Source organism: Salmo trutta, chromosome 25 (assembly GCF_901001165.1).
Source record: "Salmo trutta chromosome 25, fSalTru1.1, whole genome shotgun sequence".
In the NCBI taxonomy this organism is placed as follows: Eukaryota; Metazoa; Chordata; class Actinopteri; order Salmoniformes; family Salmonidae; genus Salmo; species Salmo trutta.
The window spans coordinates 19,559,915-19,573,239 of NC_042981.1; the positions used below are offsets into that span (position 1 = coordinate 19,559,915).

At 43.1% G+C, this 13,325-nt stretch overlaps 1 protein-coding gene across 12 annotated transcripts in view; it reads right to left on the reverse strand.

Moving 5' to 3' along the window:
* LOC115162131 (ral GTPase-activating protein subunit alpha-1) overlaps positions 1-13,325 on the reverse strand; it is a 116,515-nt gene that overhangs the window by 51,618 nt on the left and 51,572 nt on the right. For all 12 annotated transcript variants that reach the window (XR_003869487.1, XM_029713135.1, XM_029713143.1 and 9 more), the window contains 7 exons: positions 10,411-10,521; positions 10,238-10,306; positions 9,889-10,023; positions 9,042-9,225; positions 7,025-8,015; positions 1,010-1,081; positions 759-882 (listed from right to left, as the gene is read on the reverse strand). Coding sequence is in view for 11 of the 12 variants with exons in the window: in XM_029713135.1 (XP_029568995.1) it covers positions 759-882; positions 1,010-1,081; positions 7,025-8,015; positions 9,042-9,225; positions 9,889-10,023; positions 10,238-10,306; positions 10,411-10,521 (1,686 nt within the window). In the remaining variant the exon portion in view is untranslated. The remainder of the gene's footprint in view (positions 1-758; positions 883-1,009; positions 1,082-7,024; positions 8,016-9,041; positions 9,226-9,888; positions 10,024-10,237; positions 10,307-10,410; positions 10,522-13,325) is intronic.

A 13,325-nucleotide genomic window follows, 5' to 3' on the forward strand; every position in this document is an offset into this window, starting at 1 on the left:
CTGAGACAAGCATGGGGACTGGTCTTGATAAATCAATGAGATTTCTATTTTCACTGAATCTCCGTTTGGGTATTGGTTAGACTCCAATTAGGGTGTGGAAATGTTATGCTCTTAGTACTGTAGCCTACTCCCGACTGGTCACGTTGTACAGCTCCATATTTTCCTAACGGAAACACTGAGGGTTTATTTTTTCTTGGAATAGAAACATCATAATATTAATCAAATTAATTAAGCAAAATTTCTTAAAATCAATCCCATATACTATGTTCTTACAAAAAAAGGTTTTAAATTCTCTAGTACAGCCAATATTGAAGACTGTCAAATGCTTCTCAAAGATGTTAGTGCTAGTTTGACCACCAGAGGACTAGCATTAATGGCTGACAATTAAATAACGTGCCATAGAATTCTGCGGCAGCCCGCAAGGTGGGCTCCAGTATGATGCAACTTTTACAAGAAAAAACACTGTAGGTGCCAGGTGCACCGGTTCATGTCAAGAACTGCAAAACTGATGGGTTTTTCACACTCAACAGTTTCCTGCATCAAGAATGGTCCACCACCCAAAGGACATCCAGCTAACTTGACACAACTGTGGGAGGCATTGGAGTCAACATGGGCCAGCATCCCTGTGAAATGCTATCGACACCTTGTAGAGTCCATGACCCAACGAATTGAAGGGGGTGCAACTCAATATTAGGAAGGCGTTCCTAATGTACAGAGATGCTGAAAGGTTGTAATGGAGAGAGAGGGGTCTGTCTTACCTCCCAGCCCAGCCCAGAGACAAAGTCCTCGTAGGCCTGACTCCCCCTGGTATTACACAGGATAGAGTGCTTGTCCTCCTGCCCCTCCGCCACGTAAAACACGGCTATTTTGTGCGTCTCTCGACTACAGGAAAAGATGGCGAATGAGAGAAAAGATAAGGAACAAGAAAAAATATATAACAAACATAAGGAAACATTTTCATTGTTCCCTAAAAGTAAAACAGAATGAGGAAGAAGAACCACTAACATACCACTGCCTGGAGTCGAGGTTCTTAAGCTCTCTAAGCAGCTTCTCGTTCTTCTTCAGGAGATGGAAGTTGCTCCTATAACAGAGAACAACAAGTGTATAAGCCATTGGCATAAAGAATTGTGACATAGCCTACAGATTCTATTTACAACGCAGTGATGTCTTGGGAAAATATTCTAAAGTATTCGGAAGCTTGACAGCAACAAGACACTGAAAATGGACAATAAAGTATACATTTTATTCTATTCACAACAACATTAGCCAAGCCTGTCCTCACTCCCTACAGGCAGACAGTGATCAGGTGATTAGGTCTATACTGCACAGATATTCACTAAGTAGCCCTCAGACTTCTCCCTCTGCCTGCCGCAGACTACCTCTCCATCATTAGCAGGCCCACATGTCTAATTGGCCTCCTCTTTGTTTTTGTCACAGCATTTCCTGGAACATCAGACCAATCGAGTCAAACCACAGCCAAATAAGTGTTGGCAGGAATTCTGGGAAATAAATACAAAATCCTTATCACAGTATTTAGCTAAAAACACGAATACACTGCAACTTTATAGCATGCGATGGACAGACAGCTCGAGATCCTGAGAAATCAATACACTTAGATCTTAGTTACCACCCCGGTGTAACAACACGCCAGATCTGGAGCTTTAAAACGTTGCCTTATTTCCCCCAATCTGGAGTTTGAACATTAGCTGATTAGGCCTGGTGAAGTTCGAACAGAAGGGGGGAACAATGACTGCTCATGTAAAAGGCACGACTACTTTTTAAAAAATGACTTTGTTTCATGGTCTTTTTCCTCCTCCCTCTCACCATTTGAGTATGGGCCTATTTATTAGCTTGTTACAATGTAAGGGTCTTAATTATTTCCATTGAAAGTGAGCCATTTCAAAGGCGGCAATCAGGAACCGCACACTCGTTCGCCCACGCACCGCGGTATGAATGCCAGAAGGAGAGCAAGCGAGAGAAATAAAGAGAAAAAGAAAACACGAGCAAGACAATGGCTCATTAAAGGCTATCTCCTCCTGACTCCTTTCTGCTCCCTCAGTAATTGAGGAAAAATGTACTTACTACGACTGTGATGTGGTTGTGTCACCGAGCTATCTTAAGATGAAATCACAAATGGTTAGTCGCTCTGTATAAAACCATCTGCTAAATTGCTAAAATGCAGTCGATCCAGGGTTTCGCAGGAATACATTTTTAATAACATTTGGCCACAAAAATATTAGATTTTGCTGTGGCAATTCTGACATTTTGCATGGCAATATGAGATGATTTTGTAAAATCTGTCGCTAAAAAAAGGCGCTGAAGAGCTTGACTGAACCATAATATAATGTGCAGTGATTGGTTGAAAAGCAAGCCCTCGCTTTGTGCTGTGGTGATGGGTCAGTTTTACGCAACAATATCGCTATGATTTGATCGTTTTATGTGGAAATATTGTGGTGACTGGTCAAATTTTCATGCCCTGCGATTGCAGAATTACGGAATCCGGTAGGGACTGAAAATGTAAAATGTTTGGTATATTTTACATTTTCAGTCCCTCCAGGAGTCTGTAATTCTGCGATCGCTACAGTTGCAGGGCTCTGAAAAGTCTCTCTGTGTTTGTGTGTCCTTTTATTCTCTCTTTGCATGATGTGAGTAGGCTAATATACTGAACACAAATATAAAATGCAACATGCAACAATTTCAAAGATTTTACTGAGTTACAGTTCATATAAGAAAATCAGTCAACTGAAAAATGTATTAGACCCTAATCTATGGATTTCACATGACTGGGAATACAGATATGCATATGTTGGTCACAGATACCTTTAAAAAAAAGTCTATCTGGTGTGACCACCAACATAAGCACTTTTTGTGCTTATGTAAAATTTCCTGGATCTTTTATTTCAGCTCATGAAACATGGGTCCAACACTTTTTTTTGTTCAGTATAAATTAATGTTCTAGTCCCTCTCCCTCTATTCTACTGGTAAGATGACCTCTCATATACATAAATCTGTTAAAGATATATTTTGTGAAAGAGTAATGAATGGGAGAAATTAATGAAAGGGGCTATTTTTATGTCAATCATTGCTCCTGGATAGATGGATGTGATCGCTGATAAACACAGCCATTAGGGCTCAATGTGACGCGCCATTTCCATTTAGCCCAATTAGTTCTCATCATTAAAGATCCAGCCTCCATCTCTAGTAATACAATAGATAATACTTCAAAGACATCAATGAAAAAAGCCATCAGAAATAGCTGCTTCAGGAAATGGATCTATGTAAAGTAATATACGTAAAGTGTGGTGATAATGAGGTGGATGAGATGACCATATGAGTAAGTGAGCGAGAGAGAAAGAAATAGAGAGAGAAAGAGATGCGGACGGGCTAGCTACTCTAATCTGATTATAATAAATCTCAGTGACGGGCTGAGAGACAAACAAGGCTGGCGGTAACAGTGACACATGGTGCATTTTTTCCACCCCCATCTGAATATAGCACAGCACCTAGAACAAGTTGAAGGTCCATCATCACATACCCATTTTCTACAAGAGTCTACTGGATCTCTCCAAATGTGCCAGTTCTGTAAACAATAGGCTACCTGCAGAATAAAGCTATTTTGCCATAACAACTTTGAATCAACTGTAGACTATGATTTTGGTCATGTTCAGTAGGGCACACCGTAATAAAGCATATCCAAACTGAAAAAGGGCTTTTCAAATTGAACAATTTTGGGTAATACATTGCCTTCAGAAAATATTCAAACCACTCTACTTTTTCCACATTTTGTTGTGTTACAGCCTGAATTTAAAATGAATTCAATTGAGATTGTGTGTCACTGGCCTACACACAATACCCCATAATGTCAAAGTAGAATTATGTTTTTGCTCACTGTGTGCAATAATAGTGTTTATCATGAATTTTTAGATCCCTATCTCATCTCTGTACCCTGCCCATACAATTATCTTTAAGGTCCCTCAGTCGAGCAGTGAATTTCAAACACAGATTCAACCACAAAGACCAGGTTTTCCAATGCCTCGCAAAAAGGGGTACATATTGGTAGATGGATAACATTCTTAAAAAGCAGACATTGAATATCACTTTGAGCAGAGTGAAGTTATTAATTACACTTTGGATGGTGTATCAATACACCCAGTAACTACAAAGATAAAGTGCATTCGGAAAGTATTCAGACCCCTTGCCTTTTTCCACAGTTACAGCCTTATTCTAAAATTGATTTAAAAAAAATGTCCCCCCCCTCATCAATCTACACACAATACCACGTAATGACAAAGCATTATAAAAAAATATATATATTCAGAGCCTTTACTCAGTACTTTGTTGAAGCACCTTAAGCAGCGATTACAGCCTAGAGTTTTCTTGGGTATGACGCTACAAGCTTGGCACACCTGTATTTGGGGAGTTTCTCCCATTCTTCTTTGCAGATCCTCTCAAGCTCTGCCAGGTTGGATGGGGAGTGTCGCTGCACAGCCATTTTCAGGTCTCTCGAAAGATGTCCGGGCTCTGGCTGGGCCACTGAAGGACATTCCGAGATTTGTCTCGAAGCCACTCCTGCATTGTTTTGGCTATGTGCTAAGGGTCGTTGTCCTGTTGGAAGGTGAACCTTCGCCCCAGTCTGAGGTCCAAAGCGCTCTGGAGCAGGTTTTCATCAAGGACCTCTCTGTACTTTGCTCCGTTCATCTTCCCTTGATCCTGACTAATCTCTCTGTCCCTGCCGCTAAAAAACGTCCCAACAGTATGATGCTGCCAACACCATGCTTCACCGTAGGGATGGTGCCAGGTTTCCTCCAGACGTGACGCCCTAGACGTGGCTCTTAAGAGATCTTGGTCACCTCCCTGAGCAATCTCCCCCGATTGCTCCGTTTGGCCGGGCGGCCAGCTCTAGGAAGAGTCTTCCATTTAAGAATGATGGAGGCCACTGTGTTCTTGGGAAACTTCAATGGTGCAGACATTTTTTGGTACCCTTCCCCAGATCTGTGCCTCCACACAATCCAGTCTCAGAGCTCTACGGTCAATTCCTTTGACCTCATGGCTTAGTTTTTGCTCTGACATGCACTGTCAACTGTGTGACCTTATATAGACAGGTGTGTGCCTTTTCAAATCATGTCCAATCAATTGAATACATTTTTTATATCTGAGAATTAACCAATGGTATCAGGCTACACCTGGCCATGATTACAAACACCTGTGTGTGTCCTCTGACATGATATAAACTAGTAACCACGCAGTGTTTGTCATTATACCCTGATGAAGACAGCTTGTCTGTCGAAACGTTGGTTATTAGGTTATTCAATTATTGCATCGGATCTCCTAGAGTGTGCGGCTCTCCTTAATTTTTCAAGTGTTCTACTCCACTAGCCAGCACCTTGCCTAAATAGGTGTGCGTTTCTTTCGCCTCTAGATCAATCAATTTAATTTACCACAGGTGGACTCCAATAAAGTTGTAGAAACATCAAGGATGATCAATAGAAACAGGATGCCCCTGAGCTCAATATCGAGTCTCATAGCAGGGGGCCTGAATACTTTTGTAAATAATGTATTTCTGTTTTTTATTTAAAATATTTTTGCAAAGATTTCTAAAAACCTGTTTTCGCATAGTCATAATGGGGTATTGTGTGTATAGATTTTTATTTATTTAATCCATTTTAGAATAAGGCTGTAACGTATCAAAATGTGGAAAAAGGGAAGAGGTCTGAATACTTTCCGAATGCACTGTATACAGACGTCCTTCCTAACTCAGTTGCCGGAGAGGAAGGAAACCGCTCAGGGATTTCACCATGAGGCAATTGTAATTTTAAAACAGTTACAGAGTTTAATGGCTGTGATAGGAGAAAACTGAGGATGGGTCACCATTGTAGTTACTCCACAATACTAACCTAAATGACAGAGTGAAAAGAAGGAAGCCTTTACAGAATATAGATATTCCAAAACATGCATCCTGTTTGCATTAAGGCACCAAGGTAAAACTGCAAAAAAAATGTCCTGAATACTAAGCTTTATGTTCTGGGCAAATCTAATAAAACACATCACTGAGTACCACTGTTCATATTTTCAAGCATTGTGGTGGCTGCATCATGTTATGGGTATGCTCGTCATCGATAAGGACCAAGGAGTCTTTTAAGGATAAAAATAAACAGAATAGAGCTAAGCACAGGCAAAATCCTAGGAAGAATACCTGGTTCAGTCTGCTTTCCAACAGGGGCAGCAGATAGCCTAGTGGTTAGAGCGTTGGACTAGTAACCGGAAGTTTGCAAGATTGAATCCCCGAGCTGACAAGGTAAAAATCTGTCGTTCTGCCCCTGAACAAGGCAGTTAACCCACTGTTCTTAGGCCGTCATTGAAAATAAGAATTTGTTCTTAACTGACTTGCCTAGTTAAATAAAGGTAAAATAAAAATAAATAAAAAACACCGGGACAGAATCACCTTCCAGCAGAACAATAACCTAAAATGCAAGGCCAAATATACACTGGAGTTGCTTACCAAAATTAGATTCAATGTTCCTGAGTGGCATAGTTATATTATTGAATTAAAAATCGTCTTGAAAATATATGGCAATGATCGACAACCAACTTGACAGAACTTGAAGAATTCTGAAAAAAATTGGCAAATGTTGCACAATCCAGGGGTGGAAAGCTCTTAGACTTACCCAGAAAGACTCACAGCTGTAATCGCTGCAAAAGTTGATTCTGACTTGTATTGACTCAGTGGTGTGAATACTTACAGTATGAAAATGAGATATTTCTGTATTTCATTTTCAATAAATTTGCAAACATTTCTAAAAACATGTTTTCACTAAGGCATTATGAGGTATTATGTTTAGATGGGTGAGAATAACATTTATTTAATAAATTTTGAAGTCAGGCTGTAACGCAACAAAATATGGAATAAGTCAAGAGGTATGAATACTTTCTGAAGGCACTGTACCTCCCAGTTTCAAAAAGTTTTCTCCTGTTGTGTGCCCCACTGAACAGGACCCTGGTTTGTGGTGTGGTGTGTCTCTCTCACCTCTTCTCCCAGGAGTTCATGCCCAGGATGTTGAGTAGCAGCCTGCAGTAGTAGAAGGCTGACTGGGGCCTCTGAGGCCCTGGCTCCCCTTGCTCCACGGCCCTCATGTTCAGCCCATTCCCCCTGTGCACCGCAAAGTCCCTCTCCTCTGCACACTGCTTCAGGATGGCGTTGATCACGTCGTTCTCCTGCTTCTCCGACACGCAGACAGGGGGTGGGGCGGGGATGTTAAGGAGGCCTCCGGCGCGCTGAAGGCACTCGGGGCTGGAGTAACCCAGGTACTGCAGCATCTCATCTAGAACGTCTTCTTCTCGCAGGGAGTTCCAGGACGGGACCGCCTCGCGACACACACGCTTAGCCTGCGGGGCCATGAGCTCCAACACACCTTCCACTTCCTCCTCTTCCTCCTCTCCTTCCTCCTCCACAGCCTCCCCTTGCTCCTCCTCTCCCAGCACCACCACCTCCTCTTCCTCCAGTGCTGCCCCCTCTTTCCTCTCCTCTTTTTCCTTCTCTATAGGGTCTCCAACCCAGTTCTTCTCCTTCTCCCCCTCTGTAGTCATTCTCTCTGTTGGTGTGTTACTGTAGAGGTGCAGGGGCTGATTGGGAACACCACAGTGAGGTGGCCCGTACAGCACAGCCGAATCCCACGAGTGTTTTCCGGAGATGTCTCGGACGATAACCCTCACACAGGCACTGGTGGTGGTGAGGCCTGCAGACATTCCTCCACCAGGCACACCATCCTCAGCACGGACCTGCAGACAGGATAGGAGGGTGGTGCCATTCAGGACAAAGAACTGTAGGTTGGGCCCGTCGAAGAGCTCTGGGGCCAGGTCAGGGCTGTCGCTGTAGGGGTTGTCCATGTTCTCACACACCTGGCTGGTCAGGGTAGCAGGGCCTCCAGACATGGGGTAGTGCCCAAGGTGGTTGACCAGGTGGGTGATGACTGTCCTGGCCGCGATGGAGATCAGACCGTGCTGGATACGGCTCCGCACTACAGGGGGAGAGGAAGAGAGAAATAATAAGGAGATAAAGAGATGAAGAGCTCTAGAAACAACAACAGGGGGATATAATGGAAACTGTTTAATGTTGACATTGCATCATTTCTCAAGACCAGTTGCAGCATTTCTCAAGACCAGTCCAATAAACAGGAGAAAAGATAGAAAAAGCCAGCCAGCCAGCCAGCCAGTCAGTCAGTAGATAACATATGTATCAGCTCAACCCAGTGGGACCAGGTATTTCAAGTGTTACCCTCCAACAGAGGATAAAGGGATGAGGGAATCAAGCCAATCAAAAGTAAAATGCTAGACACCAGCTACAACAACGCCAGACACCAGCTACAACAACGCCAGACACCAGTTACAACGCTAGATACCTCAATGGTTCCAATAGAGAATATTTTTACATTTCTGGGTGGCACCATGCAGAGTACAATCTGATGCCATGACACTCAGTGTTCTACCAACCGTTTCTTTCCAATAAGCATAATTACAGCCCCACAGAGCTACATAAACCCTGAGTGAGGCATTACAGGGAAAAGGAATGTGACTATCGACAGGACAGGAGGACAAGTTTCTCTCTCTCTCGCTCTCTCCCTCTTCAATAAAATCTAGGGGGGCCTTTAAGGCACAGATCTTTCTTGCAAAAGCATTTTTTATCTCAATGAGACAAAACTATGTAAATAAAGGTTAAATCTCTCCCTCCCTCCATCTTTCCTCCGATACCCCAAAAGAAAAGGAAAGGAATGAAATTAACAAATAAATTGATAGATCGGGACCGGAGGGAAAAGGGGAGTTAGTTGCTAAGGAAGGAAGCATGCCTCACAAAGTGCTCCAATGATTAGTCATTATCCCCTGCTGGGAAAAGCTGCAGGTGTCCCCTGCTGCTCTGAATCTAACACAGGACACATAGGAGCCTAGCTGCATTCACATCACACCCAGTCCATAGGAGAAGGAATCAGAGTAGGGGAGAGGTAGAGATTAAGACAGAGGAAGAGAAGAAGAGGGCGTTACGTTCTTACCCTCAGTGACAGGCTGTAGTTTGGAGGAGCGTTCTGAGTCAGGGGAATGGAGGGGCTCTGGTTCCTTCAGACTCTCCAGTAGCAGGAAGGGGTCGTAGTCTGGACTGGTCAGGTCTGACAGGTTCATAGGAAAATACCTAGGGCTGTTGAAGTTCTGGGCCCCATACACACAGCCATGCAGCACCTGGGGGGGAGAAGAGGGAGAGTGGGAAAGAAGAGTAAGACCCAAGAAAACAATCAATGAACACTACTGCACTATTTCATATGACTGTAGTTTTCTATAGAGAGAAATGAGAGAGAGAGTGCGAAAGAATAAGAGACAGAAACAGAGAGAGAGACCGAGAGAGAAAGGAGAGAGAGAAAAGAGAAAGAGAGAAAGAAACTTGAGAGGTGGAATCCTTATCGGAAATAAGTAATTAAATGATCTGCTGATCCCGTCACAGTGTGTTTCCGTGAAGAGAGAGAGAAAGGGCGGAAATGGGAAAAGAGGATGCTGTGATTGAGTGCTGACAACGGAGGGAGTGAGTGAGTGAGTCTGGGTGTGCTCAGTGCCAGCTGTAGCATGCATTAGGAAGGAGGCCCCCCAGTCTGTATTAAAGGTGTAACGCAGAAGTCCTGAACTCCATTAGGAAATGAAAGAACACTAAACACAAAAGAAGTGCTACTCCATGGGTCAGGTTCCACACTCCACTGTATGCTTTGGTCAATGCTAAGCAAAGTAAAGACGGATATGTCGGCATCAAACACTGTCTTGAAGTATATCAACTCAAAAAGCTACTACATAAAGTTACTATTCACAAAGCTACTACTACTACAAAAGTATGGGCAAGGGTTCTACTGGGCATACCTTGTAGATACAGTTGAGGACAGACTTGTCTGGCTTCTCCTTGTCAGGGCTGAGGGTTTGGACAGGCTGCAGCAGAGTCTTAGGAGGCAGAGCCATCACCCAGTCCAGCAGGCACAACAGCAGAGACACCACCAACTAGGGACAGGAAAGCAAAAACACAGTTTGATTTCATAAATAAAAGCAGAGAACAAAATATTGTATTATGATGAGGAATAATTTCTTCATTGAGCTTCTGCAAGAAACATGTCAGGCCGGTATACTGTAAATAGAAAAGCAACAGTTGTGATCTTGTATTATTACCAGCTCTCCATGTGACTAGGAGAGTTGTGTATGAGGAGAAGTGACATACCCTCTTGTCCAGTTCATGAGGCGAGGATTCTGTAGTGGGAAGCAGGTGAGTGATGGTCGCTATGAGGATCTGAAACAACAGTTAACATGTTACTGTCATTCAAAAAGGATACTCTTCAAAAGCTCCAACAATAGTTGACATACTTCATTATTAAAATGGACATGCCAATTTACCTCAACTATTTTCTTTGGAGTGTCGAGTGGGAATTTCTGAAGGTCATCGACATAGTTTATGAGCAAGTGCAGAATGTCGGAGGCCACCAGCGCGACAGTTTTATTTGGAAACTGAAAAACAAAAGCGACACAAACACGCACGCAATTGAGAAAAGTGTAAGGGGCTCAGGGAGACGACCCACCACCTCCTCCTCTCCACTGTGACCCTGCCTCAGGAAGACTGCAGAGTGCTTTCCAGAGCTGCAGGCCAGGGCCAAGGCGCACACAAAACAATTGTCCGGATCACCAGCCATCCCATTTGATTGGATAACAATATGGAGAGGAGTTAGAGAAGGGAGGGAGCACCCTCACTTCAGAAGACTGAAAAATAACAATTCCTTGAGGTGGGTGTTGTACGTATTCTTCATGGGATTAGCCTTCGCCTTCTGTCTGAGCAGAGTGGAGAGCACACAGAAGCCAAAATGTTGACAGTCAGGCCAGATTTAGCTGGGTTGGAGTTGTGTGTGGTGGGCCAGACCAAACCAGCCGGTACTGTCTGTAAGCTTCTTCTGGCTACTCAGTGCAGAACATCTTTCTTCCACACCAGGCAGACTGGCACTGCTGTAACTGTGCCAGTCAACAACACACAGACCAGGGCAGGCCACAGGGAGATACTGCTTCTGCTAACCAGGGACTGCTACAGTACAATTCCCAAGGCAAGGGATGAAGGCAAGCCAACACATTTCAAAATTCTAATCACTGTGCGTGGCAGATGACTCCAACAGCATCAATAACACCAGGGTTGTGGGTTCAATTCCCATAGGGATCACATATACACTACCGTTCAAAAGTTTGGGGTCACTTAGGAATGTCCTTGTTTTTGAAAGAAAAGCACATTTTTTTAAATAACAAATTGATCAGAAATACAGTGTAGACATTGTTAATGTTGCAAATGACTATTGTAGCTGGAAACGGCTGATTTTAAATGGAATATCTATATAGGTGTACAGAGGCCCATTATCAACAACCATCACTCCTGTGTTCCAATGGCACGTTGTGTTAGCTAATCCAAGTTTATAATTTTAAAAGACTAATTGATCATTAGAAAACCCTTTTGCAATTATGTTAACACAGCTGAAAACTGTTGTTCTCATTAAAGAAGCAATAAAAACTGGCCTTCTTTAGACTAGTTGAGTATCTGGGGCATCAGCATTTGTGGGTTCGATTACAGGCTCAAAATGGCTAGAAACAACTTCTGAAACTCGTCAGTCTATTCTTGTTCTGAGAAATGAAGGATATTCCATGCGAGAAACTGCCAAGAAACTGAAGATCTCGTACAAAGATGTGTACTACTCTTTTCACAGAACAGCGCAATCTGTCTCAAACCAGAATAGAAAGAGGAGTGGGAGGCCCCGGTGCACAACTGAGCAAGAGGACAAGTACATTAGAGTGTCTAGTTTGAGAAACAGACGTCTCACAAGTCCTCAACTGACAGCTTCATGAAATAGTACCCGCAAAACACCAGTCTCAACGTGAACAGTGACGAGGCGACTCTGGAATGCTGGCCTTTTTTTTTGCAAAAAAAAGCCATATCTCAGACTGGATAATAAAAAGAAAATATTAAGATGGGCACAAGAACACAGACAATGGACAGAGGAACTCTGCCTGGAAGGCCAGCATCCCGGAGTATCCTTTTCACTGTTGACATTGAGACTGGTATTTTGCGGGTACTATTTCATGAAGCTGCCAATTTTTTTAATCCATCAGATATTGACTAAATTATAGCACAGAAAAAATGTTACTGGCACAGAAAACTTTGGTGGGAATTCAGGTATTCAATTTATTTTAAAATGTCATTTTTCTTAGAATGCAGTCATATATATATTTTGTAATATTATCAGGTATTTTGTAAAAACAATATGTTAAAGAAATTATATGTGCACTTATCTATACAGAGGGGGAAAAAAGCATTTGATCCCCTGCTGATTTTGTACGTTTGCCCACTGACAAAGAAAGGATCAGTCTATAATGTTAATGGTAGGTTTATTTGAACAGTGAGAGACAGAATAACAACAAAAATATCCAGAAAAGTGCATGCCATAAATTGTATAAATTGATTTGCATTTTAATGAGGGAAATAAGTATTTGACCCCCTCTCAATCAGAAAGATTTCTGGCTCCCAGGTGTCTTTTATACAGGTAACGAGCTGAGATTAGGAGCACACTCTTAAAGGGAGTGCTCCTAACCGCAGCTTGTTACCTGTAAAAAAGACACCTGTCCACAGAAGCAATCAATCAATCAGATTCCAAACTCTCCACCATGGCCAAGACCAAAGAGCTCTCCAAGGATGTCAGGGACAAGATTGTAGACCTACACAAGGCTGGAATGGACTACAAGACCATCGCCAAGCAGCTTGGTGAGAAAGTGACAACATTTGGTGTGATTATTCGCAAATGGAAGAAACACAAAAGAACTGTCAATATCCCTCGGCCTGGGGCTCCATGCAAGATCTCACCTCGTGGAGTTGCAATGATCATGACAACGGTGAGGAATCAGCCCAGAACTACACGGGAGGATCTTGTCAATGATCTCAAGGCAGCTGGGACCATAGTCACCAAGAAAACAATTGGTAACACACTACGCCGTGAAGGACTGAAATCCTGCAGCGCCCGCAAGGTCCCCCTGCTCAAGAATACATATACATGCCCGTCTGAAGTCTGCCAATGAACATCTGAATGACTCAGAGGACAACTGGTGAAAGTGTTGTGGTCAGATGAGACCAAAATGGAGCTCTTTGACATCAACTTAACTCGCCGTGTTTGGAGGAGGAGGAATGCTGCCTATGACCCCAAGAACACCATCTGCACCGTCAAACATGGAGGTGGAAACATTATGCTTTGGGGGTGTTTTTCTGCTAAAGGGACAGGACAACTTCA